The sequence below is a fragment of the Ovis aries genome, chromosome 7 (genome assembly GCF_016772045.2).
Source record: "Ovis aries strain OAR_USU_Benz2616 breed Rambouillet chromosome 7, ARS-UI_Ramb_v3.0, whole genome shotgun sequence".
Lineage (NCBI taxonomy): Eukaryota > Metazoa > Chordata > Mammalia > Artiodactyla > Bovidae > Ovis > Ovis aries.
Genome location: NC_056060.1, coordinates 52,937,965 through 52,959,643, shown reverse-complemented (window position 1 = coordinate 52,959,643; position 21,679 = coordinate 52,937,965). Strand labels below are relative to the sequence as shown.

The 21,679-nt window shown below is 40.4% G+C and overlaps 1 protein-coding gene across 1 annotated transcript in view; it reads right to left on the bottom strand.

The window, feature by feature from the left end:
- The window catches only part of PYGO1 (pygopus family PHD finger 1), a 29,122-nt gene extending 8,037 nt beyond the window's left edge, over nt 1–21,085 (bottom strand). The window contains exons 1-2 of the mRNA XM_027971808.3: nt 20,465–21,085; nt 962–1,047 (exon numbers count right to left, since the gene is read on the bottom strand). Coding sequence (XP_027827609.2) covers nt 962–1,047; nt 20,465–20,513 — 135 coding nt within the window. The 5' untranslated portion in view covers nt 20,514–21,085. The remainder of the gene's footprint in view (nt 1–961; nt 1,048–20,464) is intronic.
- Nucleotides 21,086–21,679: the final 594 nt, after the last annotated feature.

Below are 21,679 nucleotides of genomic sequence, written 5' to 3'. Positions count from 1 at the left end.
ATTTATGAAAATTTAATTCTTCACTTGACCTTTCAATTCCAAAAAATGTTTATATTTAATTATATTTAATGATAAAAATGTGTAGGTTTCTTTCGTTTAGGAAAAGAAATATGGTATTTTTTTTTTGAGCTCAAATCAATTATTTCAAACTCTAGATGTATTCAGTCTTCAAAAGAAGCTTCATTACCATAATTTTCATTTAATATGCCAGCCTACAACTATAATCTTTCACTTAAAATTTTAACTAAAAATACCTTTACACCTCCAAATAGCTATAAAGTTAAATAACAGTAAACAGGACCTAAATTTTTTTCCTGGCTAAACTTCGGGAAGTAGCTACTGAAGTAGTTCCAAAGCACTACGTTCTAGACCTTAGACTAGAAAAAGTAACTGCCAGTTTTAGTCACACTCCAAGTTTAACAGTGTAGCCAATATGGAGAAAAGTAAAGTGTACACACTTCATACTCACTTGCAGTCTGTATAACAGAAAGAGTGCTTCAAATTTATAGAGGATAAAACCAAGAAAGTCAGTATGTATAAATGTTTATTATGACCAAAGATTATAGACAAAAGATGCTTTTTGCTTCATGTTATGTACATACATACTGATTTATTATAATAGTTGAACATTACTCCAAGTTAAACTTGTGTCCATATATTTTTAAATCTTTTCATAAAACTACAGGCATCTATTCCTTTGATGTTAGATTTAAGAATAAGCATTTTAATTTATTTGCCTACATTTCCTTCTTGCAGTATTCACTCTAGGCCAGCAGTCCAATAATAGCCATGAGTTGCAGAGTAAAAACTAAATAAGTGAATAAAAATACTATCACTGCAGAATTTACTACTAGGTTCAGAATGAGGATAGTAAACAGAATCCATGACCAAAGTTAAATTTACCTCATAGTGTGATCATATCAATGAAGAAAAACTGTTAACAAAGAAAATGCCAATTTACCTGTGTATTTGCCTTGCGTTTTTTCTTATCTGGGCTTCCTAGTTGCACACCTGGTCCTCCTAACCCATCCAGTCCACTATCACCACCTAAAAATAAGTAAATACATCCAAATAATATTTCTATTCATAAGTGAAATTTTATATCTTTCATACCATTATAGCTACCTGTTAATATGTTTTCTATTTTTATTAGATAAAATAAAGTAGCATTAAGCTTTTAGTATCTTTGTTCTTCAAAAAGCCTTTCCCATAATCTCAGCCAGAGTCACTCACTTCTACTCCCACAGCATTGTTTTTTTTCAGTGAAAAAGTAAGTCTCTATATTAAAACCTTTAGTCATCTGGTTTCCTATTCCTGAAGCAAACACTGTTGCTAGTTTCTCTCCATCTTGCCAAAGATAATCTAGATTAATTCTAGTGTATCTCTAGGGAGTACAAAAACGATGGCATGTTTAGTATGGAACAACGGTTTGTACCTTGCTTTCTTACTTGGAAATCATTCTATGCCATTACATATAGAACTGCTCCATTCTCTAACAACTGAGTAGTATTTCATAGTATGATTATACCATAATTCATTAAACTAGTCTTCTCCCTACTGATGGATTTCAATTGTTTCCAAACCTTTGCTGTTCTACAATGAAAATCCATGTATAAATGTCTTTACGCTCATGTACAAGTCATTCCTAGAAGTAGAATTATGGCATCAAAGGTATATGCCTTTTAGTTCTGAAAGGTATTGTCAAAATACAACAATGAATGTGGGCATGATTTTCTCAATATGATCAATTAAAAGCAAAAGCTTGACTATGTTAAAAAGTAAGTTTATCAATGGAACTTTTTTCCATTAAAAATGCATATTTTTTACTATAGAGAATTCTGAACATATACAAAAGCAGACAGAATAAAATTATGTACACACATATGTAGCCATATAATACATATTTATAACATATTAATAAATAAATTCAATGGGTTGACAGAAGATTATTGGAGACTTGCTCATACATGTAGATTCTAAGAAAGAGATACTTAAACTGAGACCTAAAAGATGACAAGAAATCTCTCATGTGAAGGGCAGAACAATAGCCTATAGACAGAGTAAATAAGAAAGGAGCACAAATGTGTCTCAGACATTTAAAAAAGGCTAGTGTGTTACATGACTCTGGAGAGTGCCTTCAGAAGAGGCTGAAGAGACAGGCAGGGACCAGATTATTTTAAAGTGTTATGGACTGATTGCTGTATCCTGCCACAATTCCTACATTGAAGCCCTAACCCTAATTTGAGAGTATTTGGAGATGAGGGGTTTTGGAAGTAATTAGGGTCATACTAGGTCACAAGGTTTCTGGAGAAACCTATATGCAGGTCAGGAAGCAACAGTCAGAACTGGACATGGAACAACAGACTGGTTCCAAATAGGAAAAGGTGTACATCAAGGCTATATACTGTCACCCTGCTTGTTTAACTTATATGCAGAGTACATCATGAGAAACGCTAGGCTGGAAGAAGCACAAGCTGGAATCAAGATTGCCGGGAGAAATATCAATAACCTCAGATATGCAGATGACACCATCCTTATGGCAGAAAGTGAGGAGGAACTAAAAGCCTCTTGATGAAAGTGAAAGTGGAGAGTGAAAAAGTTGGCTTAAAGCTCAACATTCAGAAAACGAAGATCATGCATCTGGTCCCATCACTTCACGGCAAATAGACGGGGAAACAGTGTCAGACTTTTATTTTTTTGGACTCCAAAATCACTGCAGATGGTGATTGCAGCCATGAAATTAAAAGACGCTTGCTCCTTGGAAGAAAAGTTATGACCAACCTAGATAGCATGTTGAAAAGCAGAGACATTACTTTGCCAACAAAGGTCCATCTAGTCAAGGTTATGGTTTTTCCAGTGGTCATGTATGGATGTGAGAGTTGGACTGTGACAAAAGCTTAGCGCCGAATAATTGATGCTTTTGAACTGTGGTCTTGGAGAAGACTCTTGAGAGTTCCTTGGACTGCAAGAAAATCCAACCAGTCCATTCTGAAGGAGATCAGCCCTGGGATTTCTTTTGGAAGGAATGATGCTAAAGCTGAAACTCCAGTACTTTGGCCACCTCATGCGAAGAGTTGACTCATTGCAAAAGACTCTGATGCTGGGAGGGATTGGGGGCAGGAGGAGAAGGGGATGACAGAGGATGAGATGGCTGGATGGCATCACTGACTCGATGGATGTGAGTCTGAGTGAACTCTGGGTGTTGGTGATGGACAGGAAGGCCTGGTATGCTGCGATTCATGGGGTCGCAAAGAGTCGGACACAACTGAGCAACTGAACTGAGGTCACAAGGGTGGGTCCCTTATAATGGGATTAGTGGTCTTAGAAGAAGAAAAAGTGATTGTCCTTGCTCTCTCTCTCTCTCCCTTCCCTTCCTTCATCCCTCATGTATACACTGGGAAAGAGCACGTGAGGACACAACAGGAAGATGGGCATATACCTACAAGCCAGGAAGGAAGCTCTGACCAGGAACTGACAAGCTGGCTGGCACCTTAATCTTGGACTTCCTAGCACCAGACTATGAGAAAACAAATGTCTGTTGTTTAAGCCCACCAGTCTATGGCGTCTTATGGCAGCCCAAGCTGACTGAGATATAGAGCCTTGTAGTTTATGATAAGGAATCAGGATTATATTTGGAGAACAGTGAATGATCATTTACGAATTTCAAAGAGGAAAGTAACACGATTTGTGTTTTTAAAAGATTACATTAGCATTTGTGCTGAGAATAAATTGGTGATGAGAATGGGGTCAGGAGCAGGGATACCTGTAATGATATCTTTACAACAGTAGTTCAGGGAAAGAAACGGTACATGGCAATAAAGAGAAATCAGCATGCTGGCAATAGTCCCACACATAACAAAACGCAAAGCAGATTTCTGTAAGGGCTGTTTAAGACAAGTTTAAATACTGTGAAGGTAAAATCTATGACAAACAATAACAACATTTTAGTAAGGATTCTGGATGTTAAATTAATATTTAAACACCAAAAGCTTTCATATATAAAAACCACAACTAATTAAAAGATAAAGAAGAAGAAAAGTTTTCATTTTCAGGAACAAAACTAAACTAAAATAACTAGCAATAAATTTAAGAAATGTGCAAGACCAGTATGAATAAAAACTTTTTAAAAGCCCTGTTGAGGGACAAAGAGAAAGTCTTCTAATGAGCGGAAAGGTACTCCCTGTTCTGGCTAGCCATCTAGAACAAAATAACACTGTTTTTCTTTAGAGCACATATTATCCCAGATAGCCTGATTGTGCCCTCCTCAGAGACACCAGCACTGAGTCACTAGTCCCATCCTCTAAACCCATGGGCATTTATACCAGCCTAAGCAGCAGCCCCTTCTCAGAGACCGGAGTTTAAACTCCACAGGGTTCCTTTTGTGAGTGAACATATTTTTATAATTCCAACGTCTTTCCTACGTCCTACAGCCATGAGGACATGGGGAGCTTCTTCCCACAGTTGTTACCTCTGTAAAACCTTTAGTATTCCATTTTGCCAGTGTAATACCTGTTAGCAATACTTTATATCAAATTCTTTACATTAAAAATAATTGGTATAGTTTCTGCCTCCTGACTAGACCCTGAGTGATACACAGCTCAAACCCTACCAGCCAGAAACTATCATTACTCCTAAGTTAACATCAGTCCAGACTTTTAGCTTACTATCTACCTACCTACTTTTATTCCTATGTATAAACAGTGACAGTAATATTTTTACAAAAATGGGATATTTTTAAATAAAAGCATTAAATGTTAACTTATTCAAATTTAATAAGGAAAAAGAAACAACTTAAAATGATGAATATGCTAAATGTTTCTTCATCAAAAGAGAATTCTCTAAGGCTTAAAACATCAATAAAAACAGTAAATTAAAAACATGGTTTTTATTTTTTCTTTAAATAATGTTGACACTTCCTGCATTGAAAGTTGAGGACTATATACATTTTTACTTTTTCCTTTTTGTCCTGTAGGTTATGGCTTCTTCATCTTCTGCATGCTGTTTTTCTTTTTCTTCTCTATGTGCGTTAGTTCATTAGTTTGCTATAGTATGTCTGAGTAATTTTCATGGTTTTATTTTTACCTTGTAACTTTGCCCAGACCTTTTAAGCTCTGATTTAATGTATGTGACTTTGACTCCCTTTTATTTGTATCTAAGGTTGTTTGCCTGGCTTAGGAGGTTTTCTTGGCTTAGGTGGTATGTATCTAACCATATGATGTTTTTCCTTTATATTATTTTAATGTTAAACCTAGCCTGACATTCCTAGAATAAACCCAATATGAATGTTACATTTATTAGACTGGATATTCTCTTTAAAATGTTTGCCTATCTTAGTAAGGTTATTAACCTATCATGTTTCCTTGAAACACCCAGGCTCTTAATTCTGAGGTTTTGTTAAGTGCATATCTACCTCTTTGTAGGGTGCAGTAACCCAGTCACATTAGAGTATTCCCTTGTGTTGTCTTATTCACCTTGTATCCCTGAAGACTTCTTTTCTCTCAGAGAGAGTCCTTTAAAAACAACAACAAACCTGTTTTACTCGTTTTTTTCCTCACTCAAAAAAGTGAGACAATAAGAACACTCATTTAATTTGCTTTTCTCCAGACTTGGGGTTACTAGTGAGAATTCTCAAAATTTTGTAAATCACCAACAGCTCCCAAGAGGAAGGGTTGTTTTAGAAGCCTAAAACAGTGATCCAGATATCAGCCTGTTCCAGATTTATGTTACCGGGCTGTACCACTTCCCTTGTTTGTTGCTGACATTTTTTGCCTTTTTTTTTTTTTTTTTTACTGAAATTTCAGTTCATTTCACTTGAAATTTAAGAAGAGACTCTGTAGTTTTGTTCTAGCATCTTATCTTAGAGGTTTCTATCTAACTATATCTATGTTCCTTCACTTAATCGTCATAACAAACCTATGAGGAAAATCATCCTCATTTTAAAAAAGAAACAAAGAGAAATGAAATTGTAAAGGTATGGGCCATACCTCTGGTAACAAGCAGCTCTGAAATCTGAAACTAGGATTTGTTTTCTTTTGCTTTTAGGTGTGCAATTCAATGGGTTTTTGTTTTTAGCTTATTCACTACCACCAAGCAGTGTAACTATCACCACTATTTAATTCCAGAACACTATCATCATCCCAAAAAGAAACCACGTACCTGTTAGCCATATAATATGTGGCTCTGTGTTTGGCTTCTTTCACTTAGCATAATATTTTCAAGGTTCAGCCATGTTATTTTATGTATTACTACTGCATTCTTTTCTATGGCTGAACAACATTTCACATTATTTTTATACAGTCATCAGTTGGTGAACATCTGGGTTGTTTCTATTTTGGATGCATTTATGTACATGTTTTTAAATGAAAGTGTATTTTCAATTCTCTTGAGTATACACCTAGAAGTGCAGTTGCTGAGTCATGATATCTCTATGTTTAACATTTTGAGGAAACACTAAGCTGTTTTCTACAGTGGCTGCATCATTTTACAACCCCCACCTCTAAAGTCTGAGGGTTCTAACTTCTTCATATCCCCCCCAAGATTTATCTTGTTTTTTTTAATAGTGACTTTAGTGAGTGTGAAGTGGTATCTCCTTGTGCTTTTAATTTGCATTTCCAAAATTACTAATGATGTTGACTACCCTTTCGTGTATTTATTGATCTTCTTTGCAGAAATGATTATTCAAGTTCTTTGCCTATTTTTTCACTTAGATTGTTTTTTCTGTTATGTTTTAAGAATTCTTTACATATATATTAAGAATACTAGAATCTTATCAGATGTAAAACATGTAAGATTTTAATTTTGGTGAAGTCCAACTTATTTATTTTTGCTTTGTTGCTTAAGTAAAACTAAGTTTATTTAATTTCTAAGATATAAGTTTGCCTTCCAGAAATCTTATACATATAATGTCTTCCTCAATGGCCCACAAAAGGCCATATACTGTTATGCAACAGTATATACTAACATACTGAACAGAGAAATGTGTTGTTCTTAAATCTGAATACCTAGAAATTCTGTGGGAAAGAATCAGCAGTGGGCCTGAGGTCAAATAATAAAGTGACTATATAAAGAAACAAAGGGGCCAAACATCAAAGCCCTGTCTTTCCTAATGTTTGTTATGGGTACTTCATTATAACAAAAGTGTAAATAGAAAAAGGTAATGCTTAATAATAAAAGTTCATTAACACACCCAAAAAAGATGTCCTTTTCATTATAGGGGACTGGAATGCAAAAGTAAGAAGTCAAGAAACAACTGGAGTAACAGGCAAGTTTGGCCTTGTGGAGTACAGAATGAAGCAGGGCAAAGGCTAATAAGAGTTTTGCCAAAAGAACGCACTGGTCATAGCAAACACCCTCTTCCAACAGCACAAAAGACGACTCTACACGTGGACATCAACAGATGGCCAACACTGAAATCAGATTGATTATATCCTTTGCAGCCAAAGATGGAGAAGCTCTATACAGTCAGTAAAAACAAGATGGGAGGTGACTGTGGCTCAGATCATGAACTTCTTATTGCCAAATTCAGACTTAAATTGAAGGAAGAAGGGAAAACCACTAGACCATTCAGGTCTGATCTAATTCAAATCCCTTATGATTATACAGTGGAAGTGACAAATAGATTCAAGGGACTAGATTTGATAGACAAGAGTGCCTGATGAACTATGGACGGAGGTTCGTGACATTGTACAGGAGGCAGTGATCAAGACCATCTTCAAGAAAAAGAAATGCAAAAAGACAAAATGTTGTCTAAGGAGGCTTTATAAATAGCTGTGAAAAGCAAAGGAGAAAATGAAAGATATATCCATTTGAATGCAGAGTTCCAAAGAATAGCAAGGAGAGATAAGAAAGCCTTCCTCAGTGATCAGTGCAAAGAAATAGAGGAAAACAACAGAATGGGAAAGACTAGAGATCTCTTCAAGAAAATTAGAGATACCAAAGGAATATTTCATGCAAAGATGGGCTCAATAAAGGATAGAAATGGTATGGACCTAAGAGAAGCAGAAGATATTAAGAAGAGGTGGCAAGAATACACAGAAGAACTGTACAAAAAGACCTTCACGACCCAGATAATCACAATGGTGTGATCACTCATCTAGAGCCAGACATCCTGGAATGTGAAGTAGAGTGGCCCTTAGGAAGCATCACTGCAAACAAAGCTAGTGGAGGTGATGGAATTCCAGTTGAGCTATTTCAAATCCTAAAAGATGATGCTGTGAAAGTGCTGCACTCAATATGCCAGCAAATTTGGAAAATGCAGCAGTGGCCACAGGACTGGAAAAGGTCAGTTTTCATTCCAATCCCAAAGAAAGGCAATGCCAAAGAATGCTCAAACTACCACACAATTGTACTCATCTCACACGCTAACAAACTAAGCTCAAAATTCTCCAAGCCAGGCTCCAATAGTGCGTGAACCGTGAACTTCCAGATGTCCAAGATGGTTTTAGAAAAGGCATAGGAACCAGATAACAAATTGCCAACATCCGCTGGATCATCAAAAAAGAAAGAGAGTTCCAGAAAACATCTATTTCTGCTTTATTGACTATGTCAAAGTCTTTGACTGTGTGGATCACCACAATCTGTGGAAAATTCTGAAAGAGATGGGAATACCAGACCACCTGACCTGCCTCTTGGGAAATCTGTATGTAGGTCAAGAAGCAACAGTTAGAACTGGACATGGAACAACAGACTGGTTCCAAATAGGAAAAGGAGTACATCAAGGCTGTATATTGTCACCCTGCTTATTTAACTTATATGCAGAGTACATCATGAGAAACGCTGGGCTGGATGAAGCACAAACTGGAATCAAGATTGCTGGGAGAAATATCAATAACCTCAGATATGCAGATGACACCACCCTTATGGCAGAAAGCAAAGAAGAACTAAAGAGCCTCTTGATGAAAGTGAAAGAAGAGAGTGAAAAAGTTGGCTTAAAACTCAGCATTCAGAAAACGAAGATCATGACATCTGGTCCCATTACTTCATGGCAAATAGATGAGGAAACAGTGGAGACAGTGGCAAACTTTATTTTTTTGGGCTCCAAATTCACTGCAGATGGTGATTGCAGCCATGAAATTAAAAGACGCTTACTCCTTGGAAGGAAAGTTATGACCAGTCTAGACAGCATATTAAAAAGCACAGACATTACTTCGCCAACAGAGGTCCATCTAGTCAAAGCTATGGTTTTTCCAGTAGTCATGTATGGATGTGAGAGTTGGACTGTGAAGAAAGCTGAGCACTGAAGAACTGATGCTTTTGAACTGTGGTGTTGAAGAAGACTTGAGAGTCCCTTGGACAGCTAGGAAATCCAGTCAGTCCATCCTAAAGGAAATCAGTCCTGAATATTTATTGGAAGGACTGATGCTGAAGCTGAAACTCCAATACTTTGGCCACCCAATGTGAAGAACTGACTCATTTGAAAAGACCCTGATGCTGGGAAAGATTTAAGGTGGGAGGAGAAGGGGACGACAGAGGATGAGCTGGTTGGATGGCATCACTGACTCGATGGATATAACTTTAGTAAACTCTGGGAGTTAGTGTTGGACAGGGAGGCCTGGGTCCTACAGTCCATGGGGTTGCAAAGAGTCAGACACAACTGCGGGACTGAACTGAACTGAACAGATTAATATATTAGTCTCTTCTAGTACATAGAAATTACGTTTTTCCACAGCATTATTAAGACTACTGAATAGCTGTAACTTTTTCTATTAAAATACTGTAATTTAAAGATGAACAAAATGTACTCTATCATCTCTGTTCACTTTCTAAAAGTTTAATAATAATTTCTATATTTACTATAAGGCAAAACTCTGACATTTGGAATCATTTAAATAAATTCCCTATTTTCAAGTAATCTGTGAACAAAGCCATCTAAAATTCTTTTTTGAAAACTGAATTTTATAGTATTACTTTTTTATTTAACAGTCTAATATTTTCCTCCATAAAACAATCCTTCAAGTTCCCACTGGTCTCTGTTGCCCCACTGATTATTCATCTAAAAAGTTAATGATGCCATTTCCAATGGCTTGATTCTTGGCCTTACCTAGGTCCCTCCCATCACTGTTTGTAATAATGCTGGTTCTGTCACCTCCATGATGTAGTAAGTCACGTTAAATCAGATCAATGCTCATTGGGGCTAATTAGAATATAAGCTACCAAGAATTTCTGTAATTATTACTCCTTAGAAATGAAGTTGCAAGGCCAAAATCCATAAGAAGAGAAAGTAGGGGTTATAGAGGTAGTTATTTAGGTTATCTTAATAACTTGATGCCAAAGCTTCTCTCTATCTGCTCTACACTCTGCAAGGGAAACCATGACCATTTCAGCCAGAAGTTGAGAGCTGTAGGGCACGGAACCAAGAAAAGGGGAACTTCCAAAGCTTGCTATAACAATGGCTACTCTGATCCTTTTGTTAATTCTTGAACTTCTTAATCTCATCTCTTCACTCCTACCTGCCCACTGCCCTCCGAATGCACAAGGGGCAAAGAAGTTGGAAGGAGTTATGTCCACAATAGAGAAAGAAACCCCTCTCATCCTAAGAAAGTAAAGGAATTTAATCTATATATTATCACCCTTCATTATGTCAATCAATCTCAATTAAGCAAAATAAACTTTTACCTTTTATGTAGATCTGGAAGCTTATTTATCTTCTTATCATCTTAGGGGAGTTTCCAATCTATTACATGAAGCTATTTTTTCCCATCTAAAGACTCTACAAATTAATGATTTTTATATGAAACTCACTTATAAGGATAAAATCATTTATTTGTGTGTGTTAGTCACTCAGTTGTATCCGACTCTTTGCAACCCCATGGACTATACCCTGACAGACTCCTCCAACTGCAGGATTTTCCAGGCAAGAATACTGGATTGGGTTGTCATTTCTTTAACCAGGGGTCTTCCTGACCCAAGGACTAAACCCAGGTTTCCTGCATTACAGGCAGACACTTTACCATCTGAGCCACCAGGCAAGCCAAAGTGAAAGTGAAGGTCGCTCAGTCGTGTCTGACTCTTTGCAACCCCCATGGACTACACAGTCCACGGAATTCTCCAGGCCAGAATGTGGAGTGGGTAGCCGTTCCCTTCTTCAGGGGACTGTCCCAACCTAGGGATCAAACCCAGGTCTTCCATACCGCAGGTGGATTCTTTACCATCTGAGCCACCAGGGAAGTATTTGTAAGCACTTTTTATTTCTTAAAGAGTGTATTTTTTCATTTTTAAAAGAGCGGATTATTTACTTTAGGCCTCTTATGGTTTTTTCTTGGTCTAGGTACAACGTCTTTATTCTTTAGGTTTAAGACTCAATCTATTTTGGCACCAAGTCTTTAAAGGGAGTGAGGACATTATTCTTGTACATTAGATGTTAGTGTGCCTCATATATTTTAAATTTTCTTTTATTAAACTCATTTTAATCACAATTATGGTTTGGTATATGATAGTAACTGTTCTAGTAGGTAATGTGACTACATTTATTTTCAAACATTTTTGCTGTTCAGTCGTTCAGTTGTGTCCAGCTCTTTGTGATCCTATGGACTGCAGCATGCCAGGCTTCCCTGTCCTTCACTATCTCCCAGAGCTTGCTCACAGTCTTGTCCATTGAGTCGATGATGCCATCCAACCATCTCATTCTCTGTCACCCCCTTCTTCTCTTGCCCTCAACTTTCCCAGCATGAAGGTCTTTTCCAATGAGTCGGCTCTTTGCATCAGGTGGCCAAAGTATTGGCGCTTCAGCATCAGTCCTTCCAATGAATATTCTAATATTTTTCTTTAAACAGACCTCCTTCAGCATTATTCCAAGTGTGTATTTTAATAAGTGAGTGTATTAGAATAAGTATGTATTCTAGACCGATTTGACTCAAACCAGGTTTTTTCTTCCAAAATACTTAGGTTGAAATCCTAATCTCAGTGTGATGGTATTAGGAGGTGGGGTCTTTGACAGGTGATTAGGTCAAGTGGGCTCTGTCTACCCCTATGAAACAGACCTAGGAGAGTTTCCTCACCCCTTTCCATATTTGGACAGAGTAGGAAGACTTGTCTATGAACCACGAAGTGGGTCTTCACCAGACACCAAGTCTGCTGGCTCCTTGCTTTCAGATTTTCTGCTGTCAGAATTGTAAGAAATAGGATTTCCCTGGTGGTCCAGTGTTTAAGAATCTGCCTGCCAAAGCTGGGTACATGAGTTTGATCCCTGATCTGGGAAGAATCCACATGACTGCAGGGCAACTAAGCATATGCACCACAACTACTGAGCCTGTGCGGGGTGACTACTAAAGTCTGCATGCCCTACAGCCCGTACTCGGAAACAGAAGCCAGTGCAGTGAGAAGCACACACACTGCAACTAGAGCAGCCCCTGTACGCCACAACTAGAGAAAAGCTTGTGCACAGAAACAGAGATCCACCACAGCCAAAAACAAATAATAAACCTTTTTTTAGAAATGAATTGTAAGAAATATAATATCTGTGGTTTCCAAACCACCCAGTCTATGGTATTCTGTTACAGCAGCCCAAACAGCCTGAAACAGTACCTAATACATTGCCTGGCACAGAGCAGATCCTCAACTGCTAGTCCTCATTTTGTTTCCCTTTAGACTAAACTTTATCACTAGCATACTTCACTTCAGTTTCTACAGCATTTAACATCCTATCAAAATATCTAATGACCAGCAGTGACAAGACAATCACCAGACACTCAAATATCAGTTTTTCGTTAACAGCACAGAAAGCTAGCATATACTGTCAGCTGGATGTGAGCTTCTTAGCTAAACAGCTTTATCATCACCTGAAACATATACTTTTATGATATTAGTCTCTACCATGGAATGGAAACATTGTGAATACGTGAATATAGTGTTACATGAATTCCATCAAGCATTTGGCAAAACGGCCTTATATGACCGAAATGAAAAACACATTATTTCCTTTTCGAATGCAAGGCAGAAAGTGTCCACTATATGATGCCTCAAATCTATATCAATCTGGGCATGTAATAAATATTAAATTAAGAAAGCCCTCAACCTCAGTCATTTCGGTTCAGTTCAGTTGCTCAGTTGTGTCCACCTCTTTGCGACCCCATGAACTGCAGCACGCCAGGCCTCCCTGTCCATCACCAACTCCCAGAGTTCACTCAGACTCACGTCCATCGAGTCCGTGATGCCATCCAGCCATCTCATCCTCTGTCGTCCCCTTCTCCTCCTGCCCCCAATCCCTCCCAGCATCAGAGTCTTTTCCAATGAGTCAACTCTTCGCATGAGGTGGCCAAAGTACTGGAGTTTCAGCTTCAGCATCATTCCTTCCAAAGAAATCCCAGGGCTGATCTCCTTCAGAATGGACTGGTTGGATCTCCTTGCAGTCCAAGGGACTCTCAAGAGTCTTCTCCAACACCACAGTTCAAAAGCATCAATTATTTGGCGCTCAGCTTTTGTCACAGTCCAACTCTCACATCCATACGTGACTACTGGAAAAACCATAGCCTTGCCTAGACGGACCTTAGTTGGCAAAGTAATGTCCCTGCTTTTGAATACGCTATCTAGGTTGGTCATAACTTTTCTTCCAAGGAGTAAGCGTCTTTTAATTTCATGGGCTGTAATCACCATCTGCAATGATTTTGGAGCCCCCAAAAATAAAGTCTGACACTGTTTCCACTGTTTCTCTATTTCCCATGGAGTGATGGGACCAGATGCCATGATCTTCGTTTTCTGAATGTTGAGCTTTAAGTCAACTTTTTCACTCTCCTCTTTCACTTTCATCAAGAGGCTTTTGAGTTCCTCTTCACTTTCTGCCATAAGGGTGGTGTCATCTGCATATCTGAGGTTATTGATATTTCTCCCGGCAATCTTGATTTCAGCTTGTGTTTCTTCCAGTCCGGCGTTTCTCATGATGTACTCTGCATATAAGTTAAAGAAGCAGGGTGACAATATACAGCCTTGATGTACTCCTTTTCCTATCTGGAACCAGTCTGTTGTTCCATGTCCAGTTCTAACTGTTGCTTCCTGGCCTGCATACAGATTTCTCAAGAGGCAAGTCAGGTGGTCTGGTATTCCCATCTCTTTCAGAATACTCCATTTAAGTTTTTAAATATTTGTGGTTCCTGTGCCAGCTGTTCCCAAACTAACAATCTTTGCATTACTGTGGTGCATGAAGTTTAAGGCTGCTCACAAAAGTAAAGCTTAGAAGGGTGGGTAGATGGTGTCCAAGTGGAAAGCTGACTCTATACAATAACACCTCTAATAATGGGAAGTCTCAATGGAGCTGATGCTTTGAGGATGGATATCGTACCAAAGTTAGGAAAAAGAGGACATGCCTAGCAGAAGAAACAGAATGTACAAAGAAAAATGTAAAGGCAAGAGAGCTCATGACATCTAGAGAGGAAATGTGAATATTTCAGAAATGGAGCATGGGAGACAAGGATGAACATTTCATGAATCTGAAGGACGGAGGACTAAGTGGTAGGCCTGGGTCAAATAAGAATATAGGAATGTTGGATTGGGTCAACATAAGAAGGTTGGATTTTCATCAGAAATGCAATGGGACACCAATGAAGAATTTTACAAAAACGAGTAATGTGACTAAACTGTGTTTGGGGAGCACTATGTGGCTAGGATTTGAGGCCCCAGAATTTACATTCTAGCTTTGCCACTTACTAGCTGGGTAGACTTGAATATGGGCTTCCCAGGTGGCGCTAGTGGTAAAGTTCCTGCCTGCCAATGCAGGAGACACCAGAGGCGCAGGTTCAGTCCCTGGGTCAGGAAGATTTCCTGAAGGAGGAAATGGCAACCCACTCCAATATTCTAGCTGGGAAAACCCGGTGGAGAGGAGAGCCTGGCAAGCTACAGTCAATGGGGTCACAAAGAGTCAGACATGACTGAAGCAATTTAGCAGGCAGACTTGAATTGTTACATTACCACATATTACTAAACCTCTCTGAACATCAATTCCTCAACTGTAAGCCTAGAATAATAATAACATAACTTACAGGGTTATTGAGATAATTAAGCAAGATGATCCATTTAAACTACTTAGAAAACTGTTTGGTAAGTACTTAATAAATGGTAGTTATTACCAGCAGTAAGTAGCAATGTGGAAAATGGGTTAAAAAAGACAATATGGGTCACTGAAACCAGTGACAGGGTTCATGTAATAATCAGAGATAAGCAAAATCTGAACTAAAGTAGCAGCTGTGGAAAGACTAGGAGATGACGGGTACAAAGCCTACTAAAGAGACAGAATATCTAGGACTCAAGACAGTGCTGAGTTGCAGTGGGGGATGGGTTTGGGTTACTAAATAAATATATTTATCAAGTTAGGGAATATGGGAGAAACAGCATGCTGACGGTCTCACAGACACATTTCATTCCATTTGTTAACAACAAAACCCATTTATCACTTCCTCATAAATTTATTCTTTTATATATCTGTGACACCATTCTCTTCTGTTTTTCTCTTCTGTCTCTCTGGCTACTTCTTGGCATTCTGTTTTTCAGCGCCCTCTTTTCCCTCTTATCTCCTAAACATTAATGTTCCCAAAGTTGCTTTTCTCAGTGCTTTTTTCTTCGAACTTTTCACTCTCTTGGGTAAGCTCATCTACTCCCAAGACATCAAATTAATATTCACATGTTTACGGATAACTTCCAGATCTCTATTTCTGGCTCAGACCACCCACCTCAGTTCCAAACCGTGTATATCCATTGCATACTCTGCAACATCCCACAGGGACACTCATTCAATGCGCTGAAAACCAAACTTGCTTTCCTGACACTCTGCCTAGTCCTTACTTATGCTAATTAAAAAATAAAACAAAACAACAATCCCCCTCAAAATCCTGTCCTTTAGATTTTCTCTCACCGGTTCTTTCCATCAGTTCTATGACTATGTATATTATGCTTATTCTTCTATCTTAATCCAAATCTTCCATACACTCCTCTTATCAAGATGGTCTGTATTTTTTTTTTAGTACCGTCTACTTTGTATGCGTCTGTGACATTTCTGTGTTATTATGCCACTCTAAAATACATCCTCACCTCTCCAATGTCATTTCAACTCTGGTTAAAAGCTTTTCACCTGAGGGTGTACAGTCTTTTAAAAGCAGATAGCTACTTAATCACTTTTGCCTCATGACTAGTGAAATTTCTACTAAAGAACTATCATTTATTCATAGTCTAGATGGAATTATCTTGATACTATATAGTGTTCAGCACAGTTCTGACATGAGTCATATGTCAGCTGTCTTAATTTTTCCACACAAAATCAGTAATAAATCAGACAGAATTGTATTTGAAACAATAAATGTGACATTTATATAACAAAAAAAAAGCATTTCATCTGAAATGAATGCTTCAGCTTCCTTCTTCATCTCTAAATTTGCTTTTCTTCTTCATTTTCTCTTTAATTCTCTAAGACTAACTCTTCATTTGCATCCTTGATGCTATTCCTTCTCTCATATGCAGAAACTTGATTTATGAGGATAGGAGCCTTGTCTGTTTCATGCCCAGCTTCCACAACAGCGAGTACCTAGCACACAGTAGATATTTTTTTTTTAATGTACTGAATGCTTTATTAATGAATTATGCTCTTTTTCTGTTGCTTTTTCAGTTTCTGCCCTCTTCCTCTAAATCAGGTCCTTCTGTTGGTCTACTAATATGTCTATCATTTCTTAAGGGAGAAAAAGTAAACAAAGAGAACCCATATAAACTTTGTCTTGACTCTTTCCAATCTATTGGCTATCTATTTCCTTCTGCCACCAAGCTTCTTTTAAATCACATCTTCACCACTTAATATTCAGTACTTTGAAATGTGGTTTTCTCCCCAAAAGTGCCCTCTCAAAATCATCACTAAGTTCCTAGACCACCTTCTCACCCCTTATCCTCCTTGCTGCTCTTTCTACAACATTTAAAACAAAGGAACACCCACTGCTTCTTAAAAGTTTCCTCCAGGAGGCCTTCCTTGACTCCCTTAAAGAGGGGTTATATGTTTATCTTTTCATAGATGACCACAGCACTTATCACGCTGTTTGTAAATGATTACTTTTCCGTATCCCAGACTACACTAAAAGTTAGTGAAGACAAGCGTTATGTCTTCTTACCAATGTATTCCCATTATCTACCCAATAAATATTTGTTGAATAAATGAACAAGTATTGTCATCAGATCAACACCTAAGAGTGCTAAGAATACTGGATAACAGGATTGTTGGTTAAAATAAGGATGATGGTAACATTTTAAGGGAAAAGGGCAAGTAAAAATTGGTGGGAGGGGCTATGGACAATCTGAAAGCAGCATAAAGATATGAATGAGTTCCTTCATGTTCCTTCATGTATTCATTCATTCATTCATTTAGTATCTCCTGTGAGCAAAGCAGTTAAGGAAGAAATGGAAAAATAATCAAGATATTGCACATATCCTCATGGATCTGTCTTTCAATCATGGGCTGAGGGTTTGGGAGCTGGTAAGAACTGGTAGGAAATATGAGAAAGATATTTTGCCACTAAATATGAACTCTGAATCTAATATTAAAATACCAGGGCAAGTTTGGAAAACTACCAGTCCACTTCCTCTGGTCCACTTACCTATCATAACCTAGGTCTAACAACAGCAGTTCTCAAACTTTTGTGTACATAAGGACCACCAGGAGAGCTTGTTAAGTATGCAGAGAGATCTCTCAGAAATCCTAATTCTGTGGGTCCAGGAAGCTACATTTTTTATAAGCATCCTAAGGGATCATGGTGCTTTAGGCCTATAGAGTATACTATTATAAAGTCCTTAAGTCATTCATGTTGTCCTAATTTTGCCATATCTGAGTTACACCTATAATATTATTTTCTAATAATTCTTCTAAATTTAAATATATATATAGGCCTCTCTATAGATAGACATATGTAGAGATATATGTATAGACAGATATCTATCTATATCTATACGTATATCTCTATCTATACATATATAGATATCTAGAGAGATCTATCTACCTATATATGTCTATCTATCTATTGTCTGTATCTTAGCCTTATCCTCAGCAACGTTTGATGACTTACATTTTTTAATACATATGAAATACATAACCATTAAAAAGTTTGTCTATGTATATCAATGGATGGAGAAGCAGTTTGAGAAGCACTGTTCAAGAAATTATATTCTGCAAACACCACATTCTTATAAGCAGTCAGATGATATAAATTATAACCAAAAGCTTCAGGGCAGTGAAGTTAAGCAGAACTGTGCTTCAGAAGAGCTCATGTAGATATACTGGTACCTTTTATGAATTATAAAATAATTTTAGAATCCTTTAAAAATTAATGTTCTAATTAGTACAAAACGACTTATTATAAAAACTCCTCTTCATATTGGCTTTTTATTTTTAAAAGTGCTTTGTCTTATATTCTGGTACTTAACTCTCACAGTATTCTTGAGCTGACACCTGAGTGAATTCCCAACATCTAAGTTAAAACCAGCAGCTGTGACAAAGCAAAGATAGATCTGTGCTCTTGACTCACAATGAAATACCCATCAATTTTATTTAAAATTACATTTGATTAAGACTGACAACTGAATTCAAAGGTATAAACTTGATAACGATTTCTTTTCCTTCAAGCCCAAAGTAATTTACAATAATGGGCAAAACAATATGGTACACATATCAAAGAGATAACTATTTCAGAAAGTCTACTCCTTAAAGGCTTTGGCAACTCATAACCACAAAGAGAAAAGTTGAAATAGAAAATCTTCACCAAGAGAAAGACTGTGCTGATGTTAAGCCTGTAAAAACAATATTCTGCTCTAAATTATGTTTTTGCTTAAATGATTAAGAAAATCAATCTCTATCTAAACTCAAGTGATGTTATCTGGATTCCACATTGTCACTGTGTCTCAAGCCAGTTCTACAGATTTAATCTCTAGTCACAAGAAACAAAAACACAGATGAATGGCTGCGGTCCTCCATCTCTACATCACTTAAATCAACTGGAAATTTACCTTACTACTGATTTATAAAGCACTTTATCTTGTTTGGATGAAAGGTTTATTACAATAGCCTCCTAACCAGCCTCCCTTGTTAGCCCTTGTTCTCTACAGTCTGTTCTCCACACAGCGGCAAGTAAAAACCTAAGTCACATCAGTCACTTTCCTAGACAAAACCATTCAGCACCTATCTCAGAATGAAAGCCAAAGTAAAATCTTTCAATGGCTCACAAGACCCCCAGTACACACTCACCCTATCCTGCTGCTCAGCTCACACTACTGTCCCTTTGCTCACTCCATGCCACTTACAAGAGTTTCTATGCAGCTGCTTGAGCACTCTAGGCAAATTCCACACCCAGGGCCTTTGCACTTGCTGTTCCTCTTGCCAATACTGCTATTCCCACACCTATGCATAGAGCTCTGCTCTACCACTTCCTTTGGATCTTTGCCAAACTTCACCTTCCAGGTGAGCCCTCTTATAAATAATTACTACCTCCCCACCCCCATACACACTTTCTAACCACTCTCCCTGCTTTGATCTTTTCCATAGCACTTACCATTTGACATTCTATACCTTTGATTTGTTCATCATTTGTTTACCCCAGGAGTTTGAGTTCCTGGTGGGTGAAGATGGTCTTTCTGCTTTGTTCACCGTGGTATCCCAGTGTCAAAAACAGTGCCGAGCACAGAGTAGATGTTCAATAAATATTTGCTTAATGACCTGTACGACTTCAACTTTAGGACTTTCAACCTTAACCTTACTGAACGCTAGAAATAAAGAGCTGGAGGACACTCCCCAAATTTCGAGCCGGCATTTGATGTCTGAACTTATAGGCAGTATCTTTTGTCTGGCACACGTTCCCTCTGATATTTCTTAGTAAGGCAGCAGGGAAATTCCTAACTCGTGTGCGAGGAAGAAGCCAGCCGACCGACCGTGTGTAAAACTGATTTGGGGCGACTTGCTTCTTATCCATAAGCCAATAGAGGAAAGCGTTTTGAATGAATATAGTTTCTCCTCTCCTAAGGAAAATAAGCTGTATGTTTGTTGCCTTTCGGAAGGTGGGAAGGGGGACCGGGAGAGACGCGAAGGCCTGGCACACCTTCTGCAAGAGCGTCAACTCCAGTGCGGTCCAACTTACTTTTTTGTGGGGGGTAGGCATCGTTCGTGGTCTCTGCCGGGGGTGTTTTCTTTCTCACCCTCTGAGCTGCCTATTGTGCTGTGTCTGGCCAACGAGGTAAGGTGGGCGAGAAGCGGGGTATGAAGGGATGCGGAGTGCGGCTTCAACTGCCTCCTAACACAAAGTCGGGGCGGCCAGGGCCCGGCGCGGGGTTCCCGGGGGCGGGCGAGCGCCGGGGCCGCGCGCCTTCGACCGCAGCCCGGGCCCCGGGGCGCAGGCGGGACGCGGGCTGCGCGGAGTTAGGCCCGGACAGAGCCCCGTGGCCTCCCGGCGGCCGGGCACGCGGCCCCCGCGCGCCCCGCTCACCCCGCTTCCCTCAACCCGGCGCCCTTCTCGGTTACCTCGAACTCTCTTCAGCGAAATGGGATCCTTCTCCTGTTCTGCTGACATTACAGACCGCAAAGCATGACTCCCCCCCAGGCCGCGGGAATTCGGTCTCTTTGATGCTGCGGCGGCGGCTCCTCCTCCTGCTCGCGGGGCCGCTGCGGCTGCGAGGCGAGCCTCAGAGCTGAGGCGCGGCCGAGGGCGGCAGGGACGCGGGGCGAGTTTGCAAAGTTTGGGAGGAGGACGAGGCCTCCGGGCGGCCGGGCGGCGTGCGGGGTCCGGCCGGGCTCAGCGGCGGCGGCGGGAGCGCGGCCTCGGGGCGGCCCCCCGCCCGGGGCCGGCGTGTGCGGAGGACGAGTGCGCCGCCGCCGCCGCCTCCTCCCACTCCTTCTTCGCCGCCGCCGCCGCCTCAGGAGCCGCTGACAGGGGAGGCGGGAGGCGGGCGGCCGGGCCCAGGCGGCGCACTCACAGCGCCCTCTGAGGAGGAGGTCTGCGCTCTCGCCGCTCCCGAGTCGCAGACACAAAAGCTCCCAGCCTGGAGCCGCCTGCAAAACCCGCTCTGGGGCGGGCGAGGGACGTGGCGCGGCCCCGCGGCTTCCCCGCCCCGAGCTCCCCAGCCCCGCGCGGGGACGGACTTCGAGGGGGGAGGCGGGGGCCGCTGCCTGGTCCCGCGGCGCCTCCCGCCGCCGCCTAGCGCTCCGCCTCGGCCCAGCCCCCACGGCCCGCGCGCGCCTCTCGCTCCGCGCGGGGCTAGCGGGCCCGCGGCCCTGGCAGTCGGGGCGGGCAGCGCGCGCCTAGGGGCCGCCCCGCCCAGCCCCGCGCTGCTCCGAGCGCGGCGCTCCCCCTCGGCCGCCGCCACCGCCGGGCCAGAGGACGCCCGGCTCGGCGGCCGACGCTCCCCGGCTTCTTCGAGGAATCGGCATCTCCTAACTTCTTCCGAGGCCGCAGCAGGCATCTTGGCCTCGCGGCCAGGGATCTGAAAGAGAAACGTACGAACCGAGAAAACTTTGTATGCGGGAGCTGGAGAGTTCTCCGCGGGCAAGTGGAGACCCAGATTCCCCATTCCGTGCCCGTGGTCTGGACACCTGTTTGTAGAATGCCACAACTACAAGTTTTCACGACCTGATTCTTCGGAAAGCGATGCAGAATTAATATAAGAAAGGAGGGTGGGTGGGAGTGATGGGGCACCTGAACCTGATGTAGACGTTAAATTTTAGAAGGACCCCCCCTGC